Source organism: Staurois parvus, unplaced genomic scaffold (assembly GCF_062004578.1).
Source record: "Staurois parvus isolate SC_StPar_1 unplaced genomic scaffold, SC_StPar_1.0 ptg000174l, whole genome shotgun sequence".
Classification (NCBI taxonomy): Eukaryota; Metazoa; Chordata; class Amphibia; order Anura; family Ranidae; genus Staurois; species Staurois parvus.
In genome coordinates, this window is record NW_028317970.1 from 940,483 (window position 1) to 966,156 (window position 25,674).

The window sequence follows — 25,674 nt, forward strand, 5'->3', positions numbered from 1 at the left end:
TGAAGTCCAGTCTTTACCAGCATCTGAGATCTCATAGAGGTGAGAAGCCTTATTCCTGTCCTTAGTGTGGGAAAAGTTTTTCACAGAAGTCCAGTCCTTACACACATCAGAGATCTCACACGGTGGAAAAGCCGTATTCCTATCCTGAGTGTGGGAAATGTTTTTCACTGAAGTCCGATTATTATATACATCAGAGAACTCACACGGGGGAGAAGCCATATTCCTGTCCTGAGTGCCGGAAACGTTTTTCAGATACGTCCAGTCTTCATAGACACAAGAGATCTCACATGAGGGAGAAGCCGTATTCCTGTCCTCAGTGCGGGAAATGTTTTTCACAGAAGACTAATCTTCGCAGACATCAGAAATTTCACACAGCGGAGAAGCTGTATTCCTGTCCAGAGTGCGAGAAATGTTTTTTATACAAGGTCAGGCTTCACACACATCAGAGATCTCACACTGGGGAGAAGCCGTATTCCTGTCCTGAATGCGGGAAATGTTTTTCACAGAAGTCCAATCTTTACAAACATCAGAGATCTCACACAGGGGAGAAGCCGTATTCTTGTCCTAAGTGAGGGAAATGTTCCTCACTGAAGTCCTGTCTTCCTGTACATCAGGGGTCCCACACAACCCTGGAGGTGTATTAGTGCCTTGAGTGCGGGAAATGTCTTCTAGATGAATGTTGCTGGACATCCCAGCTCTCATGTGGGGAAGAAGCACACCCTGATATACACCTCAGATATACTCCATGGCTGATCTTCATCATGGAAGGAACAGTTGATAAGGAGATGAGAGGCCCCCAAAGACATGAATGAAGTGCAGTAAATGTCAGGGTGCAGAGTGGTCAGTAGATCCTGGAAATGAAGGACACAACTTCAGCCCTTCTTGGGTGTCGGAGTTGCGTTTCCTGATAATGATATAGCGGGTTACAGAGCTAGAAGCCGGGAGAGCCCAGATCTGGTTATCGGGGAACTTTACACAGACAACAAGAACTTCTGAAGTTGATGTCCTTCATTTCAAGGCTCTACAGAACAGTGGTGACCCCGAAGCGTCTCTCTGTCTTCAGTCCATCCTTCTCCCATCCCCCAACAGGAGGGAAGGAGAACTCCGCCCCAAACTAGGGGGGAACTTTCCTCTCATTATTTCCCTTGGCTTCTGTGTGAGTTTGGGTGGTTGGAGGAGTGCGGCACGAGAGGGAACACAGCTTGTTGTTCTATGTCTACATATGGGGTCTGGGTAGAGGGGATCCACCAGAAAATATTTCTACTCTTTGATTTTGTGCAAATCGTTTCTGTTTTCACTTTGAAGGGCGATATTATGTGGTTTGTAAAAAGGATTGGCCCAATAGATACCACCCCACTTAGAGAATAGATGAACTAATATGACCAGCATTCATTCAGCCATGTCACATGTTGGGATCTTTTCTACAATACTTTGTTATAATAATGGAACACGTTATGTATTGTATTGTACACCAATAATAATGACTCCGCCCCCACATTCCAGACAAGGGATCTTCCTGACCAATCTGATTCCTTCCTTTGTTATTTCCTGATTCTATGATTACAATCTTGTTAGAAGTAAAACTATAATAAAGAATTTATTGAGTGAAAAGAATTGTGTGTGTCGGGGCCACGATGGGGATCTTTGGGGCCCAAACATTTCTCACAGAAGACACTTTACAAGCCTTTACAGGTCATCCAGTTTCTGGTTCACCATGAATAATGGCCCAGAGTGCAGGAGTCAGGAGACTACTTCATACAGCCCTTCAAACAACGTGCAGTGGTCAGGTGTTACATCCCAGAGTACAGAGTGTAGTGGTCAGGAGTATGTGATTTCCATCCCAGAGTACAGAGTGCAGTGGTCAGGAGTATGTGATTTCCATCCCAGAGTACAGAGTGTAGTGGTCAGGAGTATGTGATTTACATCCCAGAGTACAGAGTGTAGTGGTCAGGAGTATGTGATTTCCATCCCAGAGTACAGAGTGCAGTGGTCAGGAGTATGTGATTTCCATCCCAGAGTACAGAGTGTAGTGGTCAGGAGTATGTGATTTACATCCCATATTACAGAGTGTAGTGGTTAGGAGTATGTGATTTCCATCCCAGAGTACAGAGTGTTGTGGTCAGGATTATATGATTTACATCCCAGAGTACAGAGTGTAGTGGTCAGGAGTATGTGATTTCCATCCCAGAGTATAGAGTGTAGTGGTCAGGAGTATGTGATTTCCATCCCAGAGTACAGAGTGTAGTGGTCAGGAGTATGTGATTTCCATCCCAGAGTATAGAGTGTAGTGGTCAGGAGTATGTGATTTACATCCCAGAGTACAGAATGTAGTGGTCAGGAGTATGTGATTTCCATCCCAGAGTATAGAGTGTAGTGGTCAGGAGTATGTGATTTCCATCCCAGAGTGCAGGGGTCAGGAGTATGTGATTTCCATCCCAGAGTACAGAGTGTAGTGGTCAGAAGTATGTGATTTCCATCCCAGAATACAGAATGTAGTGGTCAGGAGTATATGATATACAGAGTGAAGTAGTCAGATGTAGTATGTGATGTACAGCGCACAGTGGGTAAGATCATGTCTTATACAGCCTCAGCAAAAAGAGTGCATTGGTCAGGAACATGTCGCATACAGCCCATCATACAGAGTGCAGTGGGCAGGAGCATATAATATACAGCTCTGTGTACAGAGTGCAGTGGTCATGAGTATATCTTAGGTCTTTGTACAGAGTACACTGGTCAGGAACAGGTCATATACAGCTCTGTGTAGAGTGCAGTGGTAAGGAGTATATCATATACAGCTCTGTGTACAGAGTGTAGTGGTCAGGTTTATATCTTAGGCCTGTGTACAGAGTGCAGTATTCAGGAGTATATCATATACAGTCCTATGTACAGAGTGCAGTGGTCAGGATTATATCTTAGGCCTGTGTACAGAGCGAAGTGGTCAGGAGTATGTCATATACTGCCCAGCATGCATAGTACATTGGTCAGGATTTTGTGATATACAGTCCTCTGTGCAGCAACCCCCCCGATACTCCCTTGAGCCCCACCCTGATCCAGCGATGTGCACAAGATCCTTGGCAGTCTGGGGATTCTCCCTCCTCATTGGCTGAGACAGAAGCAGGGGCCATTGTTTGTTTTAAAAGAAACACAATGTTGTCTTTACAATAGCTTTAAGTCTCATTTACTAATGGACACGACACCCTCTGACACCCACAGACCGTAGACAAAGCAAAAGTGACAAATAAATGTGACAGCAAATAACCAACCCAACAACCTGACTATAATACACTGTGTACAAATGGAGGGAAGCTGACATACACCGGGCAGACCCAGGACTGGGACTGGGAATCAGGGGAGCAGAGATGGGGGAACAGGATGCAGGAAACCAGAATCAGGGAAAAGTATACAAGATACAGGATCCAGCAGGGAAGAGGCTCACAGGCAGACCACTGAGGCACTGATGAAAACTACGGGGGGATTATATACCTTCCCAGCAGCCAGCATCAGGTGGCAATGTCTCCTCTCTACTTCCTCCCAACTCACCTCTCACCCAGAGCTTCCTGTCTGTACCTGACATCCCTTCCCATCTGTACCTGACATCACTTCCCGTCTGTACCTGACATCACTTCCCGTCTGTACCTGACATCACTTCCTGTCTGGATAGAAGGGAGATCACCACCTGGTGGAACTCAGAGGAACTGCAGCTCTAAGAAATGTCTCATAGTTTGAACCTTGTTGTTGTTTCCAAGTGTTCTCCAATGTTCATGTCCATGTCTGGCAGGTTCCAGGACTCTTCAGAGTGGCAGTGAGGTGATGACTCCGGAACACTCTCTGGGTTCCATCACCAGGCACTGCAATTATACCCGACTGCTGGGAGCCGGCATCTCCTTTCCTACAGTGAAAGTATAATTCTGACATCAGCAGAGAGGCAGCGGGAGGGTGGTACCACCACTGACCACCAATGCTGGGCTGGGGGTACACTTTGTTCTCACGGACACCAACAATGGGGCTTATTTTATCTCACTGACACCAACAATGGGGCTTATTTTATCTCACTGACACCAACAATGGGGCTTATTTTATCTCACTGACACCAACAATGGGGCTTATTTTTATCTCACTGACACCAATGATGGATGTCAAGGAAATCATGCCCATGGTGACTGGCTAACTGGAGTGAGATCCTTGATTGGTGGAGAAGGAATGAGGGTGGAGCTTTCTCTGAATTCTCATCTGTTGACAATTGATGGACTGATCTGAATTCTGTGTGAAATATATCTGGTTGTTAATGATTGGCCGGAAATCAGGCGGTCACACCCCTAACCGATGACTCCTCATCTGTCGACAGGTTTCCCCCCTGACAGCTGAATGTCCACAAAAGAATTGTCAGCAATTACAAATTGTGGAAAACCCCTCAGAATGTCTCTGAGAAGAAATGATATTTTATCTTCTCTCCAACTCAGACTATATTTGTCTTAGACATAAGAGGCCCAAAATCCCGAGTCCCTGTCAGGTCTGAGCTCCAGCCGGATACAATCACCTTCTCCACTCACAAAGTTTGCTTTTGTAAATGAAGTGAGTACAGAATTGAGGAAAGCGAGGACACCCGGCAACAATGGGATTCTGTCCTATCTCCTGCACCCGGAGCAAATGAACAACATGTACCAGCCTTCCCAGCCCCATCAATGTACACTGTGGAGGCATCTTGTATGTAGACTCTGGATTCAACAAACCAGCAGCCTGGCCATTCAGGAACGTACCATTGTTCAGTTCTGGGGGGGAAACAAACATCTCTCATGGAAAGGAGCTCTGGGGAGTCAACAGACCAATCTTTCATCTATACATATGTTTCCATCTATCCACATCACTCCATTCTTTTTCTGGACAAAACCATTATAAATATCAGCGACAGATTTACAAATCTAGGATTTTACAATGAGAACACAATGTCACAAGGGATCTATAAAAGATTTTATCCGGACACAAGATCCCATTGTAAGGAAGGAATTCTGAATATGAACAGCGACTGTTATGTGGGATCCCATTATATTCAGTGCGGGGAAATGTATCTTTTATATTTTACTGAAACCTTAGATAATAAATTACATTTATGTTCCAGAAATTAACTTTACTGTGTTTTTAACTGAAATTGTACCTTTCATAAATCATTGCACTAATATTGTGTAAAATAATAAAAATCATAAAACATCAGAACTACTAACAATTTATCCTCTAGTGTGTCTAGAGAAGTCCTGGAGGCTGGCATGGGAGGAGGAGACCAGGGAACTAGAGAGAAGGAGGTCTTGTGAGGAGCGGAGTGTGCGTGTTGGGCGGTACTTGGATATTAGGTCAGTGATGTAGTTCGGGGCAGTATGGTGGACAGCTTTGTATGTCAGTGTAAGAATTTTGAATTTCATCCGTTGTGCAATCAGAAGCCAGTGGAGGGATTGGCAGAGGGGGGTGGCGGAAACGGAGCGGTTGGAAAGGTGAATGAGTCTGGCAGCCGTGTTCAGGATGGACTGAAGCGGGGATAGCCAGCGGCGAGGCAGGCCAGTGAGGAGGGAGTTGCAGTAGTCGAGTCGTGATATGATGAGGGAGTGGATGAGCTGTTTAGTGGTTTCTGGGGTTAGGAACGTGCGGATTTTGGCGATGTTGCGGAGGTGGAGTCTGCATGAGTTTGTTAAAGATTGGACTTGGGGCTGGAAGGATAGGTTGGAGTCCAGAATGACACCAAGTACTCTGGCCTGCGGGGCGGGTTTGATGGTGGAGTTGTTGGATGTGATAGAGAAGTCAATGGGGGGTGGTGTCCGGGCTGGGGGGAAGACAAGAAACTCGGTTTTGGAGAGGTTCAGTTTAAGGAAGTGGAGCGACATCCAGTCTGATATGTCGCTCAGTAGGTGTGTGATTTGGGCGGAGACTGAGGGGGTGAGGTGAGGGGTAGAGAGATAGATTTGTGTTTCGTCGGCATAGAGGTGGTAGTTGGAGCCGTGAGAGTGTATGAGTTGGACCCCTTCTCTTCTCCATCTACACCTCCTCCCTTGGCCGAGGATGGAGGCTTAAGGGACCCCAACAGAGAGGGGGAGTGAGGGGGAGGTGGTAGCATTATTCTTTATGCTTCGTCTGATCAGGATGGCGGTCATTTCTCCCTGAACACGGAGCCCCCTAAACACGAGGTAAACGTGGTGCAGCATTGAGCCCTGTCCAGCTGTAGTGTAGACTTTGACAGGCTGCAGGCAGCGGGGCTGGACACTGTACCTGTGCCTACCAGGTGTATTATAATGCCAGCATTGCACCCACAGGGGCTGGACCCCCCCATGTACAAGGGGCCTAAGAGACACAATCAGCTGGTGTCCCATTCCACCAGACCCCTATAACTGGAAGAGGACATTTTTGGGGGGATGTGTTGTAGAAGAACCCAGACCACGGTATTGTGCGGTGAAATTATAATTCAACTTTATTAAATGTGACACTTTAACAACAGAAGAAAAGAGATAAATTGTTGATTTATTTATACCATTTATATAATCTATTCTAAAAAACTGATTAACATATGACACACCCCTCATTAACACAAGCCACGCCCACTTATGTATCCCTCTAAACATCCAAATCCCTGTAAATTCCCAGAAGACACTTTCATCTTTTATCCACAACAAGCTGATTGGGTACAAGAGAACCCCGAGCCCCTCCTGCTCATTCCCACACAAGTCCATGTCACCATCTACAAGGTGAGAGGACCTGAAGGAGAACAAGACCATGACCACCAGGACCATCGCCTGACTGAAGCCATGCTCACATTTCTTTCTAATGCAGCTTCTATGGTCTCCTCAGATATAGATTTGGCAGATGTACATTAGTGGAACCCTTTCACTCCGGCCAACGTAAGGTTTCCATCAGCAGCAGCACGGCCTTATAGCTATAGCACCCGGGGGTTGTCTACATTTGTTATGCCAACTGTCAGATTTCTGGTGGAAGTGATTCAGCCGCACTGAAGGTCCTCCCCCCACCATGTATACCGGGCTCAACTGTCCTTCCTGCAAGCCCAAGACAGGCATGGTGGGTGTCAGTGGTGAGAGCAGAAGGAGATCAGCAAACATCTGATCTCTGATCTCCCCTTCAGTGAATGGATGTGGGAGGTGGGAGATTATGTCATTTCTGGTTTCAGTGCTGTCATTCTCCAGTCACTATGGTTTGGGAAGGAGCTGATTAGGCATGATCTGTGCTTGACCATCTTTTTTGGGGTACAGAGGTGACATTGGGGGTCTAATAATGTTCTGATGTCTCTTTAAAGAGGACCTGTGACCACAAATTTGTACCAACCCCCCTTCTGATAGAAGTCATGCTAAGTGCAAAAGAGTTGAAAAAAATTAAAGTAACACTATAAAAATAAAAACCCACAAAACAAATCACACGACACATTTTACATATCATTGCACAAGTGAGAGTGAGAACAATCATTCTGAGGCCATCATTCACGGATAACTATCTGAACTGATAACCTATAAAGGCTCTTAAAGCGTCATCTTTGAACAATTTTTGGTACTGAAGTTTGTCACCATTTCACAAGTACGCACAATTTGTAAAGTTTGACATGTTTGGTATCTATATACTTGATGCCAACCCCATATTTTATATTTCACCAAACAAATTGGGTCATATATTGTGTTCTTTGTGCACTAACATTATCTTTAGTGTTTTTTACAGGAAATATGTATTTGATAAACAGCTGTGCTAATGTTCTGGGGCATAAAAAATGGCAACTACCACCATTATATTCTCCAGAGTCTCTGCTTTCAGAAAGTAAAATAAATGTTTGGGGTTTTATCTAATCATAAGGCCTAAAATGTGAATTTAACTTTAAAAAAAGCAAAATAAACTCTGGCAGTGAAAGAAAATAAAGCAATATATAACATTTCAAAATCAAAACTATGGTAGCAACTAATGGCTTAAGAAGCAAACCCACCATATTACTCAACCAGGTTCCAACTAAACCCACCCAAAACGTTGGATCCCACCTCCTCCCACCCAGGTTCCTGTTGGAACTCCTTTACCTTGTGTAGATATCCCCTTCTGAGATCCTCATGATCTAATATAAATGTACAACACTCTCCATCTGACATCAGTTTGTAGACTCCACTTTGGTCTTCCAAGAGATAGTAAGCTGCCAAGCAGTTCTGTGACACCACCCTAGATGGTGGAGCCACTTCTGCTGTCAGCTCTGCTTATAACATCAATGGTGTCATTGGTTATCTGATCCATGACTCCAGTACACAATTTCAACTTACTTATCTTAGATTCCCCATCTATGAAGGGCTCACTGCATAAAGCATCTCCAATCCAGAGAAAATGTTTCTTCTCACTGAAAGGCCAGGGGAGTATTGGGAGAAATTGAGGCTTACCCTTACAGATATGAGGGGGAGGGGCAACATAACCTAAAGCCATTGGACCCCATCCTAGACTCTGGTACTGAGGCATTGTTGGTCATGTATTGGTTGGTCAGATTCTGGCAATGAAGAAAACACATGGGAACATAGCTCAGTTAGTGAATGATGAAAATGCATTACATGTTCAGTCAATGCTCCATAAAAAAGGATAAAGATGAGAATGATGAGGAATACAGTTCAGTCATTGCTGCTTATCTTTAAAAATGTCCAAAGGTAAAATATTCACAGGCCTTCTAGGTGTGTTTCTGATGGACATAAGCACTAAACCCAATGAATCCGATCATTAGAGTCCTGTTTGTTCAAAGTTTTTTTTTTTTTTTTTTAAAGTAGCATCATGTCTTCCCTAGTTTGTGGGAAGACATTGGGCCTGTGAGCCCAATGGGACAGCTGCAACGTCTTTAATATTGCCACTTCTTCTGGAGTTTCCTTTATGCAGCTCAAGCTTGTGAATCCTCTGGTGATAGCTTAGCCCGGCATTACCTGTAAAAGCTTTGCCACATTCAGAACACTGATGTGGTTTCTCTCCAGTGTGGACCCTTTGGTGTGCTATGAGATCTGACTTCTGTGTAAAAGCTTTGTCACATTCAGAACATTGATATGGTTTCTCTCCAGTGTGGATCCTCTGGTGTATGATAAGATATGACTTCCATGTAAAAGCTTTGCCACATTCAGAACATTGATATGGCTTCTCTCCAGTGTGCACCCTCTGGTGTGCTATAAGAGCTGACGTCTGTGTAAAAGCTTTGTCACATTCAGGACACTGATGTGGTTTCTCTCCAGTGTGGATCCTCTGGTGTGTGATAAGATCTGACTTATGTGTAAAAGCTTTGTCACATTCACAACACTGATATGACTTCTCTCCAGTGTGAATCCTCTGGTGTGTGATAAGATATGACTTCTGTGTGTAAGCTTTGTCACATTCAGAACACTGATATGACTTCTCTCCAGTGTGAACCCTCTGGTGTATGATAAGCTCGCGCTTAGTTAAAAAAGCTTTGTCACATTCAGAACACTGATGTGGTTTCTCTCCAGTGTGCCTCCTCTGGTGTATGATAAGATGTGACTTCTGTGTAAAAGCTTTTTCACATTCAGAACACTGATATGACTTCTCTCCAGTGTGAATCCTCTTGTGTCTGATAAGATGTGACCTCTTTGTAAAAGCTTTGTCACATTCAGAACACTGATGTGGTTTCTCTCCAGTGTGAATCCTCTGGTGTATGATAAGATTTGACTTCCATGTAAAAGTTTTGTCACATTCAGAACATTGATATGGCTTCTCTCCAGTGTGCCTCCTCTGGTGTATGATAAGATATGACTTATGTGTAAAAGCTGTGTCACATTCAGAACATTGATATGGCTTCTCTCCAGTGTGCCTCCTCTGGTGTATGATAAGATATGACTTATGTGTAAAAGCTGTGTCACATTCAGAACATTGATATGGCTTCTCTCCAGTGTGCCTCCTCTGGTGTATGATAAGATGTGACATACATGTAAAAGCTTTTTCACATTCAGAACACTGATATGACTTCTCTCCAGTGTGAATCCTCTGGTGTATGATAAGCTGTGACTTCCATGTAAAAGCTTTGTCACATTCAGAACACTGATATGGCTTCTCTCCAGTGTGCCTCCTCTGGTGTATGATAAGATGTGACATACATGTAAAAGCTTTTTCACATTCAGAACACTGATATGACTTCTCTCCAGTGTGAATCCTCTGGTGTATGATAAGCTGTGACTTCCATGTAAAAGCTTTGTCACATTCAGAACATTGATATGACTTCTCTCCAGTGTGAATCCTCTGGTGTCTGATAAGATATGACTTCCTTGTAAAAGCTTTGTCACATTCAGAACACTGATATGGCTTCTCTCCAGTGTGCATCCTCTGGTGTCTGATAAGATGTGACATACATGTAAAAGCTTTGTCACATTCAGAACACTGATATGGCTTCTCTCCAGTGTGACCCTTCTGGTGTGTGATATGTTTTGCCTCCATTGTAAAATCTTTGTCACGTTCCAAACAAGAAATCGCTTGAAATGATTCCTCTTATGTATACATGGGTTGGACTTTACTGTAAAGCAATTGTCACATCCAGAACACTGAAATGTCTTTTCTCTTGTTATCCTCTGAGGTTGGATCAGTGTTGAAGAGGACCCAAAGCACTTATGACATGTAGAACACGGATATGACTTGTGTCCTGTGTGACTCCTCCAGTGAACTGCAATAAAAACTTTCAGTCAATTACAACACCCAGACGTTTGGTTTCCCATGTGACTGAGTTGTATTCACAAAGACCAGCATGACCAAAAACGTGATTCGTCAATCCACCTGTACAAAAAATAAAAAAATAAAAATCAGAATTCTATATAAAAGGGCTAAAGTTGTTTTTTATTTTTAATGATCATTAATAAATATATCTTATATATCATCGCAGGCTGTGTCATCATTATGGTTGTCCTCAAAAGGCCAGTTGTAACTGTAAGACTAGATCTCCAGAGCACCTCACCCCCCCATTACATCAGATGCCAAGAACCCCACACCCACCCTAACATCACCGTGCACCTCCTTTGGGGGCAGAGCTGGAAAGCAGAAAGTGCAGGGTCTGGAGGAGGACCAGAGGAGGAGTGGAGTCAATTACCAGAGTCTGCTGAATGCTGAGACCAAGGGAGGTGAAGATGAGGGGATGCTGCAGCTTCACTGAGAGGTGCAGGATTTAGCAGAGGAGTTCCATTCTCTTCTCTGCTGCCGACTGCTGAGACAAGGTGGGGGAGGAGACAAGGGGGTACCTGCAGGAGAGGTGCAAGGGCCACATGAAATAACCTAGAGAGCCAGATCCAGATATATATAGAAAGCATATGTACATCATTGTGTGTATATACAGTTGTGACCAAAATTATTCAACCCCCACTGAAATTGAGTGTTTTGGCCAGTTTGACATTGCTTTTGATCATTCAGTCATCTTGCTTACATTTACATTAAAGAGGCACTTGTAGGTCAGACAAATATAACATAACAGTTATAATGAAATAACCACAAATGTCTTTTCTGTGCTCACAGCATTATCAGTTTTATTCAACCCCCAAGTGACATTCAATCTTAGTACTTAGTACAGCATCCTTTTACAGTTATAACAGCTTTTAAACGTGAAGCATAGCTTGACACAAGTGTCTTGCAGCGATCTACGGGTATCTTCGCCCATTCTTCATGGGCAAAGGCCTCCAGTTCAGTCACATTCTTAGGCTTGCGCACTGCAACTGCTTTCTTAAGTCCCACCAGAGGTTCTCAATCGGATTTAAGTCTGGTGACTGCGATGGCCACTCCAAAATGTTCCAGCCTTTCCTCTGCAACCATGCTCTAGTGGACTTGGAGGTATGCTTGGGATCATTGTCCTGTTGAAAGGTCCAACGTCTCCCAAGCCTCAGGTGTGTGACGGACTGCATCACGTTTCCATCCAATATCTCCTGGTACTGAAGAGAATTCATGGTACCTTGCACACGCTGAAGCTTCCCTGTACCTGCAGAAGCAAAACAGCCCCAAAGCATGATTGACCCTCCACCATGCTTCACAGTAGGCAAGGTGTTCTTTTCATCATAGGCCTTGTTCTTCCTCCTCCAAACATAGCGTTGATCCATGGGCCCAAACAGTTCTAATTTTGTTTCATCAGTCCACAGAACACTATCCCACAACTTTTGTGGTTTGTCCACATGGCTTTTGGCATACTGCAGTCGACTCTTCTTATTCTTTGGAGACAGCAAGGGGGTACGCCTGGGAGTTCTGGCACGGAGGCCTTCATTACGCAGTGTGCGTCTTATTGTCTGGGCTGAAACTTCTGTACCCACATCTGACAAATCTTTTCTCAGTTCCTCAGCAGTCACACGGGGACTTCTCTCCACTCTACGCTTCAGGTAGCGCACAGCAGTCGAAGTCAGCATCTTCTTTCTGCCACGACCAGGTAGCGTTTCAACAGTGCCCTTTGCCTTGAATTTGCGAATGATGCTTCCTAAGGTGTCTCTTGGTATGTTTAACATCTTTGCAATCTTCTTATAGCCATTGCCCTTCCTGTGAAGAGAAATCACCTCTTCTCTTGTCTTCCTGGACCATTCTCTTGCCTTCACCATGTTTGTAACCACACCAGTAAATGTCTAGAAGGAGCTGAGTATCACAGTCATTTTAAAGCTGCCTAATTGGTGCTTATTATGCTTGATTGCTGCTCGGTGACATCCACAGGTGTTTTCAATACCTGATGGAAAGCACCTGTATGAACCTCTGTTCTTCAGAGTGGTAGTCTTTAAGGGGTTGAATAATTGTGGCAATGAAGAAACCACATAAGAACCATTTACTACTGTATTACATAAACAATTGATGTCATTTTAGTTGCATTTGGGTAGTTACAACGTCCTTGTAGGATTTGATTCTGAATACAATTCCAAATGTACACTATAGTCCCTAAACCCCTTTACAGCATTGGGGGTTGAATAATTTTGGTCACAACTGTATATGTGTGTATTATATTTTTTTATTAAATTAAATAGTATTTAAGACATTTTTTTTTAAGTGCACACAGTATATCCAACATTCAGCCCAGACAATGGAGTCATACATTCTAATGTATAAGCAGTTGTGGCAATGTTACAGATCATACAGAACAATAACTTGCTTTGTCTCTGGTGTCACTTTTACTTTCTATAAACAAACGAAAAGAGAAAAAAGAAGCAACGTAGAACAATTCACCTGTACATGGCAAGTAACTCTCTCCAGTACAGACATAGATAGCTGACTCCGTTCAAGTAGGCCTGTGTCTACAGGATCATACACCAAGTATCGGCCTCCAATGTAGTTACCATTTAGTAGGGTACAATTGGCCGGGTCCATTTTTAGGGGCCTAAAAAAGTTAAACCTATAAAAACCTATGACAAATGAAGTATGGGGAGTGAGTACCGGAGTATCCAGCCAGTTCTGCCAGAGAGCCATAAGTCTCCTAGGAGAAGTTAGGTTTTCATGTATTATTATGGGGTTCACCTGCTCAATCCATGCCTGGTGGGAGTATGAGTTGATAACCAGAATGCTTGGATTCGATTTGCAGGTTCGTTCAGAAAGTAAATCTAAGAATCCAAAAATTACAAGCTTAATCTCTACTAGGGAGAGACTTTGTTCAATTAAAAGAAGGTGAGAAAATGTAAATGAGCAGCTGAGAGAAGAGCTAAAAACACTAAAAATACCCCCAAAGATCTATCCTAGAAATTCAGTCTAAAATGTAACAATTACACCAAGAAAACCCTCAACTGAGGGAAGAGATAATGACACCAAAGATACAAATGGAGCTCAACAATCAGGAAAGAGAATCAAAGAGGATGATTTATACAAAGTACCCATCAAGGAACAACAGACCGGTGAGACCAATCAGCTTCCGAAATGTAACAAGACAAAGACCAGCAATAGCCAAGACAACTCTACTAATCCTGAGATCACAAATAGTGATGGCGAACACCCCCCTGTTCAGGTCGCGGTCAAACATCCGAACCTAGAGAATGTTCTACAGTGAATGTCGAACACGAAGGACTGAGAGGTGTCTTACCGCATCTGAGTATGAAGATCCCGCTCAGTTACTAACATCCGGCATGAGTTCTATGATGAAGTCACGCGGTATTTTAGTAGTGAGACATTCATTCATGTTCCTGGTGTCAGTGGGGTTTCCTGCCGACAGCTGAATGTCAAAAGAATTGTCAGGATTGCCCAGCAATTAAAAAAAAAACAGCTTGTTGTCCCCCTCTCATCCACACCAAGCACTTCGAGACTGGTATGGATTTTGAGAGGAACCCTCTATGCCAATAATATTTTTATAAATGGCATGGGGGTCCCCCAAAAATCCATATCAGGAGGTGAGCACCCCCTCTCCTGAACCATACCAGGCCACATGCCCGCAACATGGTGGGATGCCTTGGGTCGGGAGCCCCCCAAAGCACCTTGTCCACATATTGATGGGGACAAGGGCCTCTTTCCCACAACCGTAGCCTGTGGTTGTGGGGGTCTGTAACCTGGGGGGCTTATTGGAATCTGGAAGTCCCCTTTAACAAGGGGGCCCAAAGATCCTGGCCCCCCCGCCTATGTAAATGAGTAGGCGGTATATGGTACTGCTACCCATTCACAAAAAAAGTGTAGAAAATGACAGGAGACAGTCTTTAACAAGTCCTTTATTGAAAATAAACATTTTAAAAAATGTCCCCCAAAGTAGATCCAACGTCAATCACGATCCTGCTACCACCACCGCTACCCAAAAAAGGGGAAAAAAGCTCTGCTTGCTATGCTGGCTCCTAGCTGTCTGACAGCTGCACCTGTGACAACAGTTTTTATATACCCCGCCCCCTTGTGACATCACCACGCACTGTGATTGGTCAAAGTATTACACCTGACTTGTGGTTAGGTGCATTGCTTTGTCCTATCACAATGCACTATCAGGGCGCAGTGCATTGTGGGGCATGGTGGGCAAACAGCCCACTGAATGCCCATACTGTTTGTGTTTGCTGAACACACGAACGGCCCATGTTCAAATCAAACTTAGGTTCAACTGGAACATGAAGCCCATCCCTACAAACAAACAATCATCAAACCACAAGAACAGCCAACAAACTCCGGATTCTTATTGTTATTAATAGACTCCAATGGGAAATATCTAAACACCAAACGGCTCTTCCCAGGAACAAGAGACAACAAAATTCAAGTCCAACAACTGAACAAGCGACAGGAGTCATCAATGATCCGTATTTCACCGACCCCAAACATATCATCATACACACCGACCCAAACATATCATCATACACACCGACCCAAACATATCATCATACACACCGACCCAAACATATCATCATACACACCGACCCAAACATATCATCATACATACCGACCCAAACATATCATCATACACACCGACCCCAACGTATCATCATACACACCGACCCCAACGTATCATCATACACACCGACCCAAACATATCATCATACACACCGACCCAAACATATCATCATACACACCGACCCAAACATATCATCATACACACCGACCCAAACATATCATCATACACACCGACCCAAACATATCATCATACACACCGACCCAAACGTATCATCATACACACCGACCCAAACGTATCATCATACACACCGACCCAAACATATCATCATACACACCGACCCAAACGTATCATCACACACACCGACCCAAACGTATCATCACACACACCGACCCAAACGTATCATCATACACACCGACCCAAACATATCATCATACACACCGACCCAAACATATCATCATACACACCGACCCAAACATATCATCATACACACCGACCCAAACATATCATCATACACACCGACCCCAAACATATCATCATACACACCGACCCAAACGTATCATCATACACACCGACCCAAACATATCATCATACACACCGACCCAAACGTATCATCATACACACCGACCCAAACATATCATCATACACACCGACCCAAACATATCATCATACACACCGACCCAAACATATCATCATACACACCGACCCAAACATATCATCATACACACAGACCCAAACATATCATCATACACACCGACCCAAACGTATCATACACACCGACACAAACATATCATCATACACACCGACCCAAACATATCATCATACACACCGACCCAAACATATCATCATACACACCGACCCAAACGTATCATCATACACACCGACCCAAACATATCATCATACACACCGACCCAAACATATCATCATACACACCGACCCAAACATATCATCATACACACCGACCCAAACATATCATCATACACACCGACCCAAACATATCATCATACACACCGACCCAAACATATCATCATACACACCGACCCAAACATATCATCATACACACCGACCCAAACATATCATCATACACACCGACCCAAACATCCTCCAGAGACAAAAGGAAGCCTCTGAGAATAAACTATTACAACTAACAGAGACCACACAACAAAAATGTCCTCACTCCAACATCATACTGTCCTCCCTAATTCCAAGGATGGACATAACAAACAATAGAAAACTCAGCGAATCAACACAGAGCTGGCAGATAAAACCAGGTCAGAGCCTACCATTCACCTGACACATCATTCCATCATGACCCAACACCTCTATGACTACAAACACCTCAACTAACAAGGGGGCAGTCAACTAGCAAGAGAACCCAAAGACATTGTACTGAATGGAACTCACAACCCGGGATCTGGCACAAACCATCTCAGATGGACACAATGGGGCTGATTTACTAAAACTGGAGTGTGCAAAATCTGGGGCAGCTGTGCATGGGAGCCAATCAGGTTCTGACTTCAGCTTGTTCAATTAAGCTTTGACATAAAACCTGGAAGCTGATTGGTTCCTATGCAGAGCTGCACCAGACTTTGCACTCTCCAGTGTCTCATTGTCATCACATGCTGTGTCCATAATGACCACCCATCCCCCCTTATCAGCTGGCTTCAATGTTATATCTCCCCTTGCTGCTAATGATGGCAATGCACCTTTCTCCTCAATGGTCCCATTATTAGGATATAACCCCAGAGTTCCTGATTATAGACTGTCATTAGAGATGAGCGAATCGAAGTAGGCGAAGTGGAATTCGAGTCGAATATCGAAATTTTTCCTAAAATGGCGGCGGACATGTGCGGCGACGGAGCGGGGATGTCTGGGAAGGCGCGCAGACAAGGCGCGCTGACCCATAATGCATTTCTTAATGACATGTGATCGCATCAGCCAATCAGCAGCCAGCCAGCCAGCACTGTGTAATGGTCGAGCTATAAATAGCGGCCATTTTGGAATTCTTCATTTGCCTCCAGTCATTCAAGAGAGGCAGACCGCTCTGTACTAGGGACAGAGTTAGGGCCACAGAAACGTTACTTGGGGACAGAGAAACGTTACTTAGGGACAGAGAAGCATTACTCAGGGACACAGAATTGTTAATGAGGGCCACAGAATCGTTACTTAGGGACAAAGAAACGCTAGTTAGGGCCACAGAATTGTTACTCAGGGACAGACAGAATTGTTACTGAGTGCCAGAGAATTGTTACTTAGGGCCACAGAAACGTTAGTTAGGGCCACAGAATTGTTACTCAGGGACAGACAGAATTGTTACTGAGTGCCAGAGAATTGTTACTTAGGGCCACAGAATTGTTACTCAGGGACAGACACAGAATTGTTACTGAGGGCCACAGAACTGTTACTTAGGACCACAGAAACGTTATTAGGGCCACAGAATTGTTACTCAGGGACAGACAGAATTGTTACTGAGTGCCAGAGAATTGTTACTTAGGGCCACAGAAACGTTAGGGCCACAGAATTGTTACTCAGGGACAGACACAGAATTGTTACTGAGGGCCACAGAACTGTTACTTAGGGCCACAGAAACGTTAGTTAGGGCCACAGAATTGTTACTCAGGGACAGACACAGAATTGTTACTGAGGGCCACAGAACTGTTACTTAGGGCCACAGAAACGTTATTAGGGCCACAGAATTGTTACTCAGGGACAGACAGAATTGTTACTGAGTGCCAGAGAATTGTTACTTAGGGCCACAGAAACGTTAGTTAGGGCCACAGAATTGTTACTCAGGGACAGACAGAATTGTTACTGAGTGCCAGAGAATTGTTATTTAAGGCCACAGAAACGTTAGTTAGGGCCACAGAATTGTTACTCAGGGACAGACACAGAATTGTTACTGAGGGCCACAGAACTGTTACTTAGGGCCACAGAAACGTTATTAGGGCCACAGAATTGTTACTCAGGGACAGACAGAATTGTTACTGAGTGCCAGAGAATTGTTACTTAGGGCCACAGAAACGTTAGTTAGGGCCACAGAATTGTTACTCAGGGACAGACAGAATTGTTACTGAGTGCCAGAGAATTGTTACTTAGGGCCACAGAATTGTTACTCAGGGACAGACACAGAATTGTTACTGAGGGCCACAGAACTGTTACTTAGGGCCACAGAAATGTTAGGGCCACAGAATTGTTACTCAGGGACAGACACAGAATTGTTACTGAGGGCCACAGAACTGTTACTTAGGGCCACAGAAACGTTAGTTAGGGCCACAGAATTGTTACTCAGGGACAGACACAGAATTGTTACTGAGGGCCACAGAACTGTTACTTAGGGCCACAGAAACGTTACTCAGGGACACAAATTTGTTACTGAGGGCCACAGAACCGTTACTTAGGGCCACAGAATTGTTACTGAGGGCCACAGAACCGTTACTTAGGGCCACATAAACGTTAATCAGGGACACAGAATTGTTACTGAGGGCCACAGAACCGTTACTTAGGGCCACAGAATTGTTACTCAGGGACAGACACAGAATTGTTACTGAGGGACACAGAATTGTTACTGAGGGCCACAGAACCGTTACTTAGGGCCACATAAACTTTAATCAGGGACACAGAATTGTTACTGAGGGCCACAGAACTGTTACTTAGGGCCACATAAACGTTAATCAGGGACACAGAATTGTTACTGAGGGACACAGAACCGTTACTTAGGGCCACAGAAACGTTAATCAGGGACACAGATATGTTACTGAGGGCCACAGAATTGTTACTCAGGGACAGACACAGAATTGTTTCTTGAGGGACACAGAATTGTTACTGAGGGCCACAGAACCGTTACTTAGGGCCACAGAATTGTTACTCAGGGACACATAATTGTTACTGAGGGCCACAGAACTGTTACTTAGGGCCACAGAATTGTTACTAGGACAGACACAGAATTGTTACTCAGGGACACAGAATTGTTACTGAGGGCCACAGAACCGTTACTTAGGGCCACAGAATTGTTACTCAGGGACACAGAATTGTTACTGAGGGCCACAGAACTGTTACTTAAGGCCACAGAATTGTTACTCGGACAGACACAGAATTGTTACTCAGGGACACAGAATTGTTACTTAGGGCCACAGAAACGTTACTCAGGGACACAGAATTGTTACTGAGGGCCACAGAACCGTTACTTAGGGCCACAGAATTGTTACTCAGGGACAGACACAGAATTGTTACTGAGGGACACAGAATTGTTACTGAGGGCCACAACCGTTACTTAGGGCCACAGAATTGTTACTCAGGGACACAGAATTGTTACTGAGGGCCACAGAACTGTTACTTAGGGCCACAGAATTGTTACTCGGACAGACACAGAATTGTTACTCAGGGACACAGAATTGTTACTGAGGGCCACAGAACCGTTACTTAGGGCCACATAAACGTTAATCAGGGACACAGAATTGTTACTGAGGGCCACAGAACCGTTACTTAGGGCCACATAAACATTAATCAGGGACACAGAATTGTTACTGAGGGCCACAGAACCGTTACTTAGGGCCACATAAACGTTAATCAGGGACACAGAATTGTTACTGAGGGCCACAGAACAGTTACTTAGGGCCACAGAATTGTTACTCAGGGACAGACACAGAATTGTTACTCAGGGACACAGAATTGTTACTGAGGGCCACAGAACCGTTACTTAGGGCCACATAAACGTTAATCAGGGACACAGAATTGTTACTGAGGACCACAGAACAGTTACTTAGGGCCACAGAATTGTTACTCAGGGACAGACACAGAATTGTTACTGAGGGACACAGAATTGTTACTGAGGGCCACAGAACCATTACTTAGGGCCACATAAACGTTAATCAGGGACACAGAATTGTTACTGAGGGCCACAGAACCGTTACTTAGGGCCACAGAATTGTTACTCAGGGACAGACACAGAATTGTTACTCAGGGACACAGAATTGTTACTCAGGGACACAGAATCGTTGAATTAAAGAGTATGTCAGACAACACGCAGAGGAGTGGCAGAGGAGGCAATGTTTTAGGAGCGAGCAGACGTGGCAGCAGAGGAAGGGGTCGAGGCAGCACTAGTCGCAGCCAGAGGCCAGTGCTCCCGGTGTCATCCAGCGGTCGTGTCTCCACCGACAACCCTGCTGTCATCGATTGGTTGGCTCGGTCGTCTTCCTCTTCCCAGGTCACCTCTGACACCTACAGCCAACGGTCGGTGGGTACGTCAGACACAACCGTTAGTTGGCATGGCCCGGGAGCAAGCCCACTGAAATCACGTGTCCTCTACCTGCCCCTGTCCTTTGCTGTTCCCTCACCAAGCGAAGTATCGCATGCTGTGGGCTCAGCCCCACTGTACAGTGAGGAAGAGCTAACAGAGGGCGGTCAGGAACGGGGGGAGACATCCGCCTTTTCAGCAGCCAGGCGAAGAAGTACTGGCGAGGAGAGTGGCTCGGTAGCCGGTCTAGAGACAGGTCTGTCTCCTGACCCAGACGCAGCCGAGGGGGCTAGTAGTGAGGCGGAGACCCTAATTGATGATGAGGAGGTTGATCGCACTTGGCTGCCTCGTCGTCATCAGGCAACTTCTTCCGCATCATCAGGAGAAGAGGGTGCCAGCTTGGCAGCGAGCGAAACAGTCGGTGGGTTGCCCAGGAGGCAGCAGGGTCGCATCAGTGTCAGTGGAGCCAAACGGCCACGGAGTAGAGCACCAGCTCCACTGCAGCCTACCACCACGGCCAGTAGTGGTGCCGGTGCGCACGAAGGAAGTAGCAGTCAGCCAGTGAGGAGTAGCGGGGGCAAAGTTTTCGACTCGGTGGTGTGGCAATTTTTCGTCAAGCCGCCCGAGGAAGTAAACGTAGCCGTATGTCGACTATGTGGCCAGAAAGTCAAGCGTGGCCAGGGGGCCCATGTTGGGACTACAGCGTTGCGTCAGCATATGCAGCGTCACCATTCGGTGTCCTGGGAAAACCGTGATAAAGATACGGCGGTTCTGCCTGCCCCAGCCCCCGCTCCATCACCCGCTCCGTTACTTGCTCCGTCACCCGACGTCGTCAATCGCCCTCTATCAGCCAGTCAAGGCTCCAACACCTCTGCTGAGGGGAGTTGTCGCTCGTTGGCATCTTCCGCTCGTTCAGATGCTCCTTCTCCTGCTACTCCTCTTCTCGGATTCCGTCAACAGTCTTTCTTGGAATCCGTTTCCAAGAGACAACAGTTTGCGAGCACGCACCCGACGGTGCAAAAGCTGAACGTCCTCCTGTCCAAGTTGCTGGTGCTGCAGTCCCTCCCTTTCCAACTGGTGGACTCAGCACCTTTCCGAGAAATGATGGCTTGTGCAGCGCCGCGGTGGAGAGTGCCAAGCCGTCATTTCTTCGCCAAAAAGGCAGTGCCAGCCCTGCATTCACATGTAGAAGAGATGGTGGGCCAGTCTTTGAGCATGTCGGTCTCTGCCAAAGTGCACGGCAGCGCCAATGTGTGGAGCTGTAACTACGGTCAGGGACAGTACATGTCATTTACGGCCCACTGGGTGAACGTGGTGCCGGCACAGCCGCACCAGCAACTTGGACAGGTCACGACGCTTTTGCCTCCACGTTTGCACGTCCTTGGTCCAGCAAACATGTCCGCCTCTACCACCTCTTCTTCCGCCGTGTCCTCAGCCGCCACCCCCGTGCCAAGTCCCATTACCCGACCGGCATATCACATGTGCAGGGCGCAACGGTGTCACGCTGTGCTGCACCTGGTATGCCTTGGCGAACGTAGTCACACAGGGGAGGAACTTCTGAGTGTAATGAACAGAGAAATCGACAGATGGCTGTCTCCGCGCAAACTGAAAATTGGAACCATGTTGACCGACAACGGAAAGAACATGGTGTCTGCTCTGCGTCAAGGAAGGTTGTGCCATGCGCCATGCATGGCTCACGTGTTCAATCTGGTTGTCAAGCGGTTCCTAAAATCCACCATCCCACTGCAAGACATCCTTAAAATGTCACGTAAACTTTGCATGCATTTCAGCCATTCCTACACCGCAAAGCACACCCTCCTTGAGCTGCAGCGGCAGAACGGAATTCCACAGCATCGCCTGATCTGCGACGTTGCAACAAGGTGGAATTCAACCCTACACATGTTAGACCGCCTTTACGAGCAGCGAAAGGCCATCACCGATTTCCTGATGTTACAAGCGGATAAAGGTACTCCCCTGTGTAACTTCGATGTCAGCCATTGGCAGCTCATGTGTGACACCTGCCGCTTGCTCAGGCCCTTTGAGGAGGCCACGCTATTTGTGAGTCGGCAGGACTATGGGATGAACGACGTCATTCCTCTGTTGCACGTCCTTGAACAAATGCTGTTAACAATGGCTGGTCAGGGTGCGGTAGACGTGGCGCACAGATCTCAACGCCACATGACCCCTGTGGGGCCAGGACAGGAAGAAGAGGAGGAGGTAGAGGAGGACATTTGTGCTCAGGAATTATTGAGTGAAATGGGTGGTTTTTCCACTCAGCGGACAGGAGTGGAGGAGCAGGAGCATCTGGGAGAGGAGGAGGAGGAGGAGACAGAGGACCCAGACGCACCGTGGCAGTATGCTGTGGAGATGGAGGCAGGGAGTCCCTCGCATTCCTTGGCGCAAATGGCCCATAGCATGCTCGGTTGCTTGCGTAGCGACAGCCGAATAATAACCATCAGACAGAGGGATGACTTTTGGCTGTCCACCTTGTTGGACCCTCGCTATCGTTCCAAAATGGTGGCCTTTTTCACACCTGCTGAGAGGGAGGCCAAAATTACGTACTATAAAAACCACCTATGTAGTCAGTTGGTCTCTGCCTTTGTGCGCCAACGTCCATCCTCAGACACTGTGGGCCCTGTGCGCTCGCGTTCCGCTGCCATGGCAGCAGGGGAGGGGTGGGGTGGTAGGAGCAGTGGCAGCTCCACCAGCAGCGGCTGCCTCAGTCTGCAGTCGATGATGAGTAGCTTTCTTCACCAGCGCAGTGAGGAAACTACTAACCAGCCGCAGCAGCATCAGGTGGACCTGGAGCAGGAGCTCAAACAACAGGCTTGGGCCTACTTGGACAGCACCCTGCCAACCGAGGTAGACAATCCCCTTGACTACTGGGCAACGAAACTTGACCTTTGGCCCCAACTAGCTGAATTTGCCCTTGAAAGGCTGTCATGCCCGGCCAGTAGCGTGGCATCGGAGCGCGTGTTTAGTGCGGCAGGAGGTATTGTAACTCCGCGGAGGACACGACTGTCCACCCAAAGTGTGGAGAGACTCACGTTTGTGAAAATGAATCAGGCGTGGATTAGTCTGGATTTCAAACCACCAGTTCCTGACACAACTGACTAAATTCGCCATGAATCATGCCACAAACATGTGCCACTTTCAGGTCTCCTCACACACTGCTGGTGTGTTCCATTTTTTGTCATAGGGTGCTGGCAGATTACGGGCCTCCCATTGCTGCTGTCTCCATCGCCACACTCTGCCATGTGCCACATTCAGGTCTCTTCACACTGCTGGTGTGTTGAATTTTTTGACATAGGGTGCTGGCAGATTACGGGCCTCCCATAGCTGCTGCCAGGCCCCTAATATGCCATGGGCCCCTATACCGCCTCCTCATGCTGCTGCCAAGTCCAGAGTCTGTCATGGGTCCCTGTACGGCCTCCCATTGCTGCTGTCTCCATCGCCACATTCTGCCATGTGCCACATTCAGGTCTCTTCACACTGCTGGTGTGTTGAATTTTTTGACATAGGGTGCTGGCAGATTACGGGCCTCCCATAGCTGCTGCCAGGCCCCTAATCTGCCATGGGCCACTATATACCGCCTCCTCATGCTGCTGCCAAGTCCAGAGTCTCTCATGGGTCCCTGTACGGCCTCCCATTGCTGCTGTCTCCATCGCCACACTCTGCCATGTGCCACATTCAGGTCTCTTCACACTGCTGGTGTGTTGAATTTTTTGACATAGGGTGCTGGCAGATTACGGGCCTCCCATAGCTGCTGCCAGGCCCCTAATCTGCCATGGGCCCCTATATACCGCCTCCTCATGCTGCTGCCAAGTCCAGAGTCTCTCATGGGTCCCTGTACGGCCTCCCATTGCTGCTGTCTACATCGCCACACTCTGCCATGTGCCACTTTCAGGTCTCCTCACACACTGCTGTTGTGTTGAATTTTTTGACATAGGGTGCTGGCAGATTACGGGCCTCCCATAGCTGCTGCCAGGCCCCTAATCTGCCATGGGCCCCTATACCGCCTCCTCATGCTGCTGCCAAGTCCAGAGTCTCTCATGGGTCCCTGTACGGCCTCCCATTGCTGCTGTCTCCATCGCCAAACTCTGCCATGTGCCACATTCAGGTCTCTTCACACTGCTGGTGTGTTGAATTTTTTGACATAGGGTGCTGGCAGATTACGGGCCTCCCATAGCTGCTGCCAGGCCCCTAATCTGCCATGGGCCCCTATACCGCCTCCTCATGCTGCTGCCAAGTCCAGAGTCTGTCATGGGTCCCTGTACGGCCTCCCATTGCTGCTGTCTACATCGCCACACTCTGCCATGTGCCACATTCAGGTCTCTTCACACTGCTGGTGTGTTGAATTTTTTGACATAGGGTGCTGGCAAATTACGGGCCTCCCATTGCTGCTGCCAGGCCCGTAATCTGCCATGGGCCCCTGTACCGCCTCTTCATGCTGCTGCCAGGTCCAGAGTGTGTCATGGGTCCCTGTACGGCCTCCCATTGCTGCTGCCAGGAGGCAGCAGGGTTGCAGCAGTGTCAGTGGAGGCAAACGGCCACGGAGTAGAGCACCAGCTCCACTGCAGCCTACCACCACGGCCAGTAGTGGTGCCGGTGTGCACGGAGGAAGTAGCAGTCAGCCAGTGAGGAGTAGCGGGTGCAAAGTTTCCTACTCGGCGGTGTGGCAATTTTTCGTCAAGCCGCCCGAGGAAGTAAACGTAGCCGTATGTCGACTATGTGGCCAGAAAGTCAAGGGTGGCCAGGGGGCCCATGTTGGGACTACAGCGTTGCATCAGCATATGCAGCGTCGCCATTCGGTGGCCTGGGAAAACCGTGATAAAGATACGGCGGTTCTGCCTGCCCCAGCCCAGGGTTCCATTTTGTCATAGGGTGCTGGCAGATTACGGGCCTCCCATAGGTGCCGCCAGGCCCCAAATCGGCCATGGGCCCCCGTACCGCCTGGTCACGCTGCTGCTGGGCCCACAGTGTGACCTGGGTCCCTGTACGGCCTCCCATTGCTCCCACTCTACCATGTGCCACTTTGAGATCTCCTCACACTCCTGCGGTTTTCCATTTTGTCATAGGTTGCTGGCAGATTAAAGGCCTCCCATAGGTGCCACCAGGCCCCAAATCGGCCATGGGCCCCCGTACCGCCTGGTCA

The 25,674-nt window shown here is 46.8% G+C and overlaps 2 protein-coding genes across 2 annotated transcripts in view; one reads left to right on the forward strand and one right to left on the reverse strand.

The window, feature by feature from the left end:
- The window catches only part of LOC149462478 (uncharacterized), a 107,075-nt gene that overhangs the window by 38,729 nt on the left and 42,672 nt on the right, over positions 1 to 25,674 (forward strand). Inside the window, exon 5 of the mRNA XM_089676827.1 lies at positions 5,430 to 5,435. Within this exon, the coding sequence (XP_089532953.1) occupies positions 5,430 to 5,435 (6 nt within the window). The remainder of the gene's footprint in view (positions 1 to 5,429; positions 5,436 to 25,674) is intronic.
- LOC149462479 (uncharacterized) lies at positions 6,426 to 10,439 on the reverse strand. The gene has a single exon (XM_089676788.1). The coding sequence runs from the start codon at positions 10,432 to 10,434 to the stop codon at positions 8,785 to 8,787; it is 1,650 nt and encodes a 549-aa protein (XP_089532914.1). The 5' UTR covers positions 10,435 to 10,439; the 3' UTR covers positions 6,426 to 8,784.